General features: G+C 46.2%; 1 protein-coding gene across 1 annotated transcript; it reads left to right on the forward strand.

Annotated features, from left to right (window-relative positions):
• The first annotated feature begins 1,797 nt into the window (after positions 1–1,797).
• Positions 1,798–3,009, forward strand: LOC120679526 (probable methyltransferase At1g29790). The gene has a single exon (XM_039961132.1). It carries the CDS (start codon positions 1,847–1,849, stop codon positions 2,897–2,899), a length of 1,053 nt encoding a protein of 350 aa, XP_039817066.1. The 5' UTR covers positions 1,798–1,846; the 3' UTR covers positions 2,900–3,009.
• Positions 3,010–11,151: the final 8,142 nt, after the last annotated feature.

Raw genomic sequence — 11,151 nt, forward strand, 5'->3', positions numbered from 1 at the left:
GTTAGACCGGTGCAGTGTCATCGGTGCATCCGGTGCCATTGTTTCTGCAGAACTCGTTTAATTCAGTGTTTCTTTGAGTTCTTTCTTCGTGTTTTGCTTTGCTTGGCCTTTTTATTTCATTCCTGGAATATATTAATGTTCACTTGACAAACTCATTAATCTCATTAATTGTGTTGTTATTCAATCACCAAAATCACAAAATAATGACCTAATGGAACCATTTTCCCTACAGGATGGTAGGGCGGCGCGGCCACTGGGTGAGGTCAGCGATCGGTGGCCATGGGGCACCGGTGCTGTCGGTGTCCGAACCCACGGCACCGCCGGCAGCGAACAGGGTCGCGGCAGTCACGGATGCAGTGGTCGTGGGCCAGACACCGGATGCACCCAGCGCCAGTGATTGGGGTAGGTTTTTTTTTTGGGGGCGAGGGGAGGGGGTTGTGCGTGGGGGTGCTGCCGGCTTTTTAGCGGTAAGGAGGTAGGGGGAGAGCGCTCCCGTTGGTGCTGCTTGTTGGGGCGCAGTGAAGGCGCGTGCATAGCGTTACGGGAGCGGCTGTCAAGTCGTTCGACGACGTGTCGTGTGGTGGGAGGGGGAGCAGCGGTGGCAACTGGCAAGGTGGTAGTGGACTGACAATAGCGGATATGGGCAGATATGGTGTTCCTGTCAAGTGAATGCTCTCCTGCCCCTCGAGCCCAGCGCCAGCCGTTGACATTGGGTTTCGAAAGACTCCGCGTAGAGGCTGGTTGGTGTGGAGTAACTGCAGGTTCTTCAACCTCCGGGAGCTTGCTAGCCGCGGCCATGGCGGCCTCTTCAGCTGGGTGGATCGAGAAGAAACTATTGCCAAAACGCAGACAGCTGCGGACAACAATCGCGTTAGCCAAATTCTGATTTGCAACCGAGAACCTAAAAACGAGATCCTGAACCCTAGAGGCTTTAATCCTTTCAGGAGACGCCGTTAGGAGGAACGTAAAAGCATGTTAGTGACATATATAAGCTAGGTTGTAGCGGGGCGAGCGCCAAGGGGGGGGGGGGGGGGGCGCTCCAGATGTGTGCATGAGAAGCAAAATGGAGGAGGAGGACAGAACCTGGGGAGGCTGCGGTGTGGAAATCAGTGAGGAGCTGATTCTGCACGAGGAATCCCGGGCGGCAGAGCACACCATCCCGCCGACGAGCAGGGTGACCGCCGGGCGCATGCTGCTTCAGGTGGGGCGTCGCAGGCACGGGATGCGGTCCAGGCGGTGGGGTGGGAGGCAGCAGAGATGGTGGTGGCGACGGTGGCGCGGGGTGCGCCTCCGCCGTCGCCCACCGGCTCGCGAGGCGCGACCTCAGGAGCCATCAAGGCCGGATCCCATTCTTCTCGACCATGGCGGGCGTTTTTCACCGCACCTGGTATGCGACTCGCCGGCCGCTTCCGCGCGACGCGCACCGGGGCGGCCGTGCCGCACGTACTAGCGGCGGATGCCGTCGGCGCCGGCATCGGCACCACTTGTTTGTCTACAACACCAGCGCTGGAGAGCCAGGTGCTCCGTCAATCAGTACTTGAGTTACACATGTAGGCCCTGTTTGGCCGGGCTTCGCCGGCTCCGGCTTCATCTACTGTAGCTCCTATAGCAGTTACTGTAGCGCGGAATGGTCTCAATGTCCAGCTGCTGAGCACGTGCATCGAGTACCTGTAACCATGTTATCTTAATCAGTTAGTTCAAGTGTTATGTGTTTACTGTTATGTACTCACTGCTGTGTTCTAAATAAAACAAAATTAAAAAAAATTAACATCACCTGTCGAGCCGCCTGAGCGCGGCGAACAAGCACCTCGAGGCCATCCTGGGCGGCTCGGCCGCCAAGCGCGACATGGAGGCCGCCCGGGAGGAGCAGCGGGAGGCGGCGGCGAACGGGCTCTGGCGGCAGGAGCTCCCTCCCGGCGGCGAGCTGCGTCTGGCGGTGGGCCCGCACCGGCTCCCGCTCGGGCCCTCCCGGCTGCTCGGCGGCGAGAGCGAGATGTTCCCGGCGCTGGGGCAGGCGTGCCACCGGCACCGCGGCGAGCTGGAGCATTACATGAACTACACCTCGGGCGGGGAGTGCCCCTCCAACGAGGCGTTCGCGCAGCGGCTGATGCTCAAGGGGTGCGAGCCGCTGCCCCGGCGCCGGTGCCGGCCGCGCACCCCCGCCGGGTACGTCGAGCCGGCGCCGCTGCCGGCGAGCCTGTGGGCGATCCCGCCGGACACCAGCATCGTGTGGGACGCGTACACGTGCAAGAACTACTCGTGCCTTGTGAACCGCGGCAGGGCCAGGGGCACCTACGACTGCAAGGACTGCTTCGACCTCGGCGGCCGGGAGAAGGACCGGTGGATGCGCCGCGGCGGCGGCATGGACGGCGACGACCGCGGGTCCCTGGACTACACCATCGACGGCGTGCTGGCCGCGGTGCCGAGGGGCACGGTGCGGATCGGGCTGGACATCGGCGGCGGGTCGGGCACGTTCGCGGCGCGGATGCGGGAGCGCGGCGTGACGGTGGTGACGACGACGACGAACTTCGACGGGCCGTTCAACAGCTTCGTGGCGGCGCGGGGGCTGGTGGCACTGCACCTCAACGTGGCGGCGCGGCTGCCGTTCGCGGACGGGACGCTGGACCTGGTGCACTCGATGCACGTGCTCAGCAGCTGGATCCCCGACGCGGTGCTGGAGCTGGCGCTGTTCGACGTGTACCGGGTGCTCCGGCCCGGCGGCGTGTTCTGGCTGGACCACTTCTTCTGCCTGGGGGCGCAGCTGGACGCCACCTACCTGCCCATGTTCGAGCGCATCGGCTTCGAGAAGCTCCGGTGGAACGCCGGCAGGAAGCTCGACCGGGGCATCGAGATGGACGAGTGGTACATCTCCGCGCTGCTGCGAAAGCCCAGGAGGTGATGGATCGGAGGACATGACGGGATCGGAGCTCGGATCACCCTAGCTAGCTCACGAATGGCCATGGATGTCACAACTAAACAACTTATTACTTTTCGTAACAGCAGAATGCCGGTGACCAGTAATCCAGTATACATGATGCATGATGTTTTGCTTTCATCCTCGGTTTGCCTGGTGAGCTGCGGCATCTGCAGTCTGACGACTGTCTCGTTGAAGATGCACTTCTGACAACACAGCATGATCCCTTGCATGCCAAATGCAATTTATTTCCTGGATGTCTCATTGAAGCTGCACGGCACTGCTAGCAATACAGGAGCAGGATTCAGTGACTTGCCTCACATCAACTGTCCAAACTCAATACAGCAGCACGTCATTCAGAGTTTCAGACATTCAGTAAATAACAGCACAGCAAAAGGCCATACAGAGGTGATATTCAGTAAATAACAAAAGAAACCTCAGATTCAAATAAGAGTACTTAACACTGAATTTAAACCAATACATGGCATCTTCAATCATTCATATGAAATGATTTAATACTGATTCTGTAGCAACTACCAGTGAACAACCATTGGAAGTATATGCTATTTTCACTTCTTCAATTAGGCCACAAGAACTATAGTTAGCCCACAAAATACTATAGTTAGCCCCATCCAAAATAGAGTGAAGTCCATTTTACCTCCCTCAACTTGTCGTGGAGTGCGAAACCCCCCTGAACTACAATACCAGGAATAGATGGTACTTAAACTCTCGAAACTGGACAAACTACCCCTAAAACATGTCAAGGTGATTTTCCACTATGGCCCCATATGGCTGACATGTGGGGCCCACCATGGTCATTGTGCCCATCCTAATTAAGACTATCGCGAATGGAGGGAGTTGCATCTACTTAAGTACTCCCTCCATTCATAGATGATAGTCTCATTTGAGATGGGTACAATGACCAAGAAAAAAAAAGTTGCTTATCAACCCACTTTTCTCGTCATTATTTACCTCATGGAAACAACCGGTCTTTAATACCTAAACAGGTATCGAGGCAAGATGCCCTCCTGCATGCAGCTGGAGCGCTGAACAGCCGCCGCGAATTTACTGCTATGCAGTGAACTCGTGTTAGGTCCGAGCATGGGTGGATCCAGTTTGGGGCAGGGAGGACTCAAGCCCCCTATCCCAGAAACTCGATTGGAGGCAAAGGGGAAGGAGGAGGAGGAGGAGGAGGAGGAGAGAGGAGAGAGGGGGGGAGATGAGGAAAAGAAGAAGAAAGTGTGGAGAAGGAGGGAGTCCCCCTAGACTCCAAACCTGCCTCCGCCACTAGGCTCGAGAGACAACGGATGGGTTGGCTCAAATAAGACTACCAATCTTGAAAATTTCAGATTTTAAAATGAGACTATCATCTTTGAATGGAGGGGGTATTTGATTGGCTCAATACCTTCCTCTACATAATAGTTTCTTAGTAATTGACATTGTTTTAATAAGATGAACCTTATTACAATCTAAATAAATACTCTTTGTGGAAGAAAATTTGAATGCTAAACGAACACTCTTTGTGGGATGAAGTATGTACCCGAGAATTATATCTTTTAATTACCACAGTTTTTGATCAAGTACAAGTTACACTAAGACCAATATTGGCTTCGGATTTTTGAATTAGGTTGTCCGACCTTTTAACCCTGTATCAATTTGACTAACGAACTGGAGGGGGGGGGGGGGGGGGGGGGAGGAAACAATAGCGCCCGTGAATACGCATAATTCTCCCGCGTGCTATTCGGTTCCGTGTCACACGCTCGTCCAAAGAATCAAAATGGGCCATCGAAATATCAGCCCCACAAAATAAAAATGATCTTCCACGTGAATTGAATTCCATTAACGTACTAATCGTGCGTTGGGCCCGTTGCTGCCGGCGCCCAACATTTTGGAGAATAACCACTAATAGTTGCAAATAGGTTTGGATCACCATTAATGATCACGATCCGATTATTTACATACTGTTATTTGCATATTACATTCTAAATCGCATCGTGATTACTAATCATGATCCGATACGATTATTTGCAAATACCCCCCACCCCAATATAGACTCCTAGTTTGGGGGGTCTCTGCATTCCGGTGCCGCGGCTGTCTTCGGCAACGCACACACCGTCGTCGACCTCCGCTGTACTCCAACCAATGCCATGGCCACCCTCAACTTGTGTGCATGTACTAGAGTTTGCTAGAATCAGAGCATGGATGGTGTGTTGCGCGCTGCCAATGTCACAGTGAGCAGATTGTGGATTTTGCTTGTTTTCTTTGTTGCTGTCATAGTACTTACTGCAGAGTGGAGTTGGGTCACTGACGTGTGACCATGCACTACTGCAGAGGAGTCCCGTCCGGTAATTTAGACGTAAATTTCGAGTTACCTTTGGTAACGTGGCCTCAGTATTTTAGATGAACAATTAGGAGTTACTTTGTGTTATTTTTCGTAAGAGCAGAAGTGGGTAGTTTAAAAGCAAATTAGACCCAACACATATACGGCCTTCTATAGATGATGATTTCCAGAGTCTCTGTCTTTTTTAGAATTTTTAGGACGATCTCTCTTTTTCTAACGCGTATCGTGACGTTTCCACTTTTCTTTGAGACAGCGAGAGAGAGGGAAAAGAGATACCATTTGCCGGCCTCTAGATAGAAACCGATGAGCAGAGCCCCAAATGAAAATATCCCACTTTTGGAGACAATGCAATTTAAATAAAAGTCACATCTCATTCTCCATCGCCAATTCGCCATTGCCTTTGGTAGTACGATAGATTTTCCATGTCGGCAAGGTGTCGTCGGTGATATATAGCTCCGCCGGCCGCCCTCGATCGCATTTGCATCTATACATCTTCAATTTCTTACTCTCCACCATCGATCATGCATGCATCCCCGGCCTTTCAAGCTTAAGCTTCTTCTTCTTCCTTCGACTTGTTGCCTGATAGGAGCTAGCTAGCTAGAAACGTGCACATAGGGATAGTAATGGACCATGACTCTAATGCTCTCTTCGTAATCCAACTTGGTTCTTAATATTAACGTGCACATAGGGATAGTAATGGACCATGACTCTAGTGCTCTCTTCGTAATCCAACTTGGTTCTTAATATTTTTAGCTCAAAATTAAGTAAAACTAGAGCCCGACCCTTTTAGTGTCATCACTGATGATGAAGTGATGAGCGTGTGGATCGTATCGGATCGGACGTACGAGAGCTGTGGGGATTAGATTTTGCTACGCGATTTTGTCTTGGGCCCATCACGACGGCTTGTGGTCATGGACGGACCTACTGATAGACCTAGCTAGTGATCCATCATCCATCTCGGCTTGCTTGCTTGCTTGCTTATTCTTTGTTGATCAGATCAGGCCGGCATGCTTTCGTTGCCTAGTAGCTGCCTGTATGTAAGTATGTAACATCTATCTTCTGTCTGTCTAGCCAAAAAGCATATGCATGCTTGGTCCATAATAGGCCACTATCTAGCTATGATCTAATAATTGTCTCTGAATTTGTTTCTAGCAATGGGTTGGTATTGATCTGTACTGGATTACATTAATTCCAAAAGAATTAAACAATGCCATTTTTGCTAGTTGTTGTTTGTAGCAATATATATGCATGGCTTGGTCCAAGAATTGAAGCCATGCATGTTTGGATCCTAATAAGCTGAAGCCACAATGTCAGTTTAGAAGAGGCTACAGCTACCATGCATGTTTGGTCGGGAACGAGTCGTCGGTGGTCTCAGTTTGCATTGTTGGTAGGGAGTGGCCGGCCGCGGGCATAGCCATGCCCACAAAGGAGTGGAGATGGAGAAGCTAGCAGCGTAAGCCTATCTAAGCTAGCCGCCATGGCCCCATGTCTCGAAAGGTACCTCTTACCCGGCCTGTTCACGGTCGCCATCACATCTTTCCGGCCACTACCTTCGATTCATATTAGAGCGTCTTTTCAGGCTCCCAGTACAGCCTTTCGATCGGTCACGGTGCATGCATCGTGCTACTATATAATTATTAAGGTTACTTTATCTCGAGTTTAACTAATAAATCAATTTATAAACAAGAAGAGTACGTATGTATTACTACTTGTACCACATTGATTAAAGAAGTAAACTGCGAAACAAAACATATACTATTTCATAATGAATCAAAATTATGATCATTTTGATATCGTAGATATTATTATATCTAATCAAACTTAAAATAGTTTTGGATTAGAACAAGCTCAGAATCCCTTGATCATACATAGATCAACATGCTCCATGCTTAACTAATAAATAGCTAGCAAATAAGTAGTGTTAGAGCATCTCTAGGAGTCTTTCTAAATTTCACTCTCTAAATTATTATTTGAAAAAACTTTTGCATAACAATCATTTTCTACGTATTTTCACTCTTCGACAGCTTTTCTATATCATGTGCACAAGGGCTGCTCGGACAACGGCAATGTCGAGCTCTGCTCGGACGAGGGACTTGGCCAGCCGGGTGGGGATATCGAGGGATCGGAGGAGCTCGTGGGACTGCTGCTCGTGCGAAGAATTGGAGTGGCGGCACGATGGCCACGCGCAGGGAGAGGGGCCAGCCACCCGCGCCGGCTGGGACGGTCAGCTCAACACTGCTCCACTACCGCCCTTTTCTGGGCAAGGAGCCAAAACAGGCGCGCAGGAAGACGCGATGGCGAGCACGGAAGGATAGGCAAAGATGGCTAGCGATCGAGAAGGGACGCCGAACGAGAAATCGAGCCGAGGAAGATAGTGATATGTTGCAATGTAATTTTACTGGAGCTTTTCTGTTTTTACCGATCCATTTCAATTTATCTAACATCTTGGAGATGCTCTTAGAGAAACTGCTGATGGGTATTTTCCCATCAAAATCTCTATTGTAACAATGAAAAAAATATATAGAGAGTCTCTTGGAGTTGCTTTTAGATTAGTATTCTATAATTTGCAAAATGTGAAGGTATTAGTTTCATCCTAATCAAAGTTAACTCAACTATCCTACTATAAAATAAACTTGATAAGAGCTTGCAAAGTTTGAGATGACGGAGAAACAAAATGGAAGCAGCAATAAGCGTATTAAGCGGTGATCGTCGATGAGATCCTCACCGCTAAAACTATAATTCAGGGTGGCTTAAAGAGAGGCAGTTTTATTTAATTTTGACACCTTTTACGAGCAAGCAAGTACGTGGCTGCATGTAATACTTATGCTTGCCTGCCATTTTGCTAATCTACTACTCCCTCAATTATTCTAAATTGTAGACTGTTTTGATAAATTTAGATACATAATTATAATGTTTACTATGTAACTAGATACATAATTGCATTTAGATACATAGCAAAATCTATACATTTAGATTTGCCAAAAACAACTTATAATTGTAATTTGGAACAGATAGAGTATATACGAGGCTGGACATTCGAACATTACGGTAGCATTCAATTCAATAATGGTAACCTATAAAATTTTACTATTGCAAAATACATTTACAGTAGTTGTTACGATGGACATGATGCACTGCTGCTGCATGCTCACAGCAGTCTCACAGACTGACAGACTTTAGTTTAGCAGTGGGAACTGTTGGCCACTAGTACCACCGACGTGAAAGAAAAAGGCATGTACGTCAGTCTCGTTACTTGAAGGCATGTGCTCCGGCGAGTGCCGACACGTACCACGAAGGCTATGGTCATGTGTACGTACTCCGATGAGCTCGTCGTCGCTAGGGACACGACACAAACACGATCCTTTTCTCACGTACGATGATGCTCCAAGAGTCCGTCTTATCGCTTTTATTTGTACCCTCGTCACGTCTCCAAACCAGTCATTCCTGCTGGCTAGCTAGTCACATATCGTACCTTGCATTGATGTTCCTCAAAAGGTCGAAAAACAACCAGATACTTTTTCACAACCGATCCCATGCATGCATCACCAGTATCTTCGTACGATTTCTCCCTTGTCTAGATCGCCGGGTCAATTTTTTTAGGTCCTTTTTATCCGAGAATAAGATTTCGTTTGGTTTTTTCAGTTTAAATCGTAAGTCCTGTCACATCGCATGCTTAAATATCCATTAGAATTACTAAATATAAATTTATTACAAAATTAATTTCATAATTCGTGACTTAATCATGAGATGAATCTATCAAACCTAATTAGTCCATAATTTGACAATTAATTGCTATAGTAATAATATGCTAATTGTGCATTAATTATACTTAATAGATTCGTCTAGAGCTCTAATTGCAACTTATGCAATTAGTTTTATATTAAATTGGCATTCGAATATTCAAATTGACATCCAAACATTATTCAATATGACAGCTACTTAAAAAACCAAACGAGATCTTAATGAGTGGAACCGCTAACTTTACCATTAGCTCCTCCAAATGGGACTACGGCCGTGCTAATGAGGTGGGGCTAAAGTAGCCTAAGACTCAAAAAAACTTTAGCATATGCATACATGCTAATATATACTAAAGTTTAGCACTTAACTTTAGCTCCTCCAAAAAATCCTTTGGACTAATAATTCTAGCTCATAACTAATAGATAAATGCCTGGTCCTGTACCATAAATGTTATTATATATATTTAGGGTCCTTTTCCATCGTGAAGCCTGATCCTCTAGAAAAAGAAACAAAGAACCGACTCCTTGCATGGAACCCGGCTCCTCTCCTCTCTCTTTCTCTCACTCTCCATCATACGAAGAAAGCTACGATTTTGTTGCTTTTTGCCCCATCCCTTCTGAAACATGACGTCTTATTTAGCTTTGTCTTCTGAGTCGAATCTTCTTAACTTCAATAGGAAATTATATTAAGATCTACAAGGCCAAACAAATGCACTCTCAAAATAAATATATTTTTTATGATACATTTAATAGAACTAATTTGATTTGTTGGTGTTAGTATATATTTTTTTATATAAACTTGATCGATCAAAGCTAGATAGGAGCTTGGATTAGCTAGGATAAAAATAAGACCTCGGGGCGCCTGTTGGAACTCAGCAAGGTATTTGGTGAGTGTCAATAAGAAAATACCATTACATGTGGAGCCCACTTTAATTTAGGACCAACCTCGGTACCATACATTGGAGATGTTCTAATGAAGTATTATAAGTTCATGGATGAAATTTGCAGCCAGAATTAATTGAAGCTACTTTTCCCCCACCTCTCTCGTCTATTTATATCTAGCATAATATCTAGGGTTGAAAACGGTCGGAAACGGTAATTATTCGGTAATCAATTTTTTGGTCGTTTTTCTTTGATTGCGAATAAATAGGATATAGAATCTTGTATACAAATTTGTATTCTTGTTTTGAGCATTGAGCTTGTAAGGATTCATAAAAGGTAAACCTCAAATTCATCCTATATTTTCTCAAATGATAGATATAAAATTCGGTATGGATTCGGAAACAAATTCGGTATTTTTTTCACTTTTTTTTGTTGTAGGGAGCAAATAATGCATAAAATAATTTATGCAAAATTTTATTCTTATTTGTAATAATGTGCTTGATAATATAAGAAATGATCACCATCCAATTTTATACATATCTATTTTAAAATATTAAATTTGTTCTAACAGTTCAGATTACCACTTTCATCCCTAATAATATCTTTCACCTCTGCTTTTTTTAAGAACTTCTAGGATCTCTGAGGATGTAGGTTACATGGTGGCAGATGTGGTAATTTAGGCATAGATTTAGAAGAGGGAAATCTAGCTTAGACCTTTAAATTATTACAAAAGTCCGATTTTAAATCTTTAACTACAAAATCGGATAACAGGGACCATCCAACTGTCGAAACATAATTGATCCATCAACTTTATGAAACATAATTGATCCATCAACTTTATTATCAAATACAATCATAGTATATATGAGATCGATAGCCGGATGGTTCTAAGATTTATGAAAATTCTCTAATCAGTGATAGCAAGATTTTACAATGCATGTGGGTAATTCAAAAACGATCTCCAACCTCTGCACAAGATTTTTTTGAGCAACTTTTTCTCTCATGCTTAACAGAACGAACCACGCGCAGCGCACGAGAGAAAGCATGACGAGAGTGGAAGCATGATTCTTTTTTAGTTGTTTTAGAGACAAGGAAGCACACGCGGACGTGCACTATGCAGTGTTGAGAACAAAAAACAAAACCGGCCGCATGACACTACAAGCCATCCGGCCGGCCAATCATACAGAATACAATCATTTTTTATGATAAAACTCGAGGAACAGAGTACCAAGGGCTGTATTATTTGTATTCTCTGGATTAAAGTTAGTACCCAGTCT

Source organism: Panicum virgatum, chromosome 6N, assembly GCF_016808335.1.
Source record: "Panicum virgatum strain AP13 chromosome 6N, P.virgatum_v5, whole genome shotgun sequence".
Taxonomy (NCBI): Eukaryota; Viridiplantae; Streptophyta; class Magnoliopsida; order Poales; family Poaceae; genus Panicum; species Panicum virgatum.

Excerpts from the sequence above, each read along its gene's own strand:
- LOC120679526 (XM_039961132.1), top strand. The coding sequence starts at position 1,847 with ATGGAGGCCGCCCGGGAGGAGCAGCGGGAGGCGGCGGCGAACGGGCTC.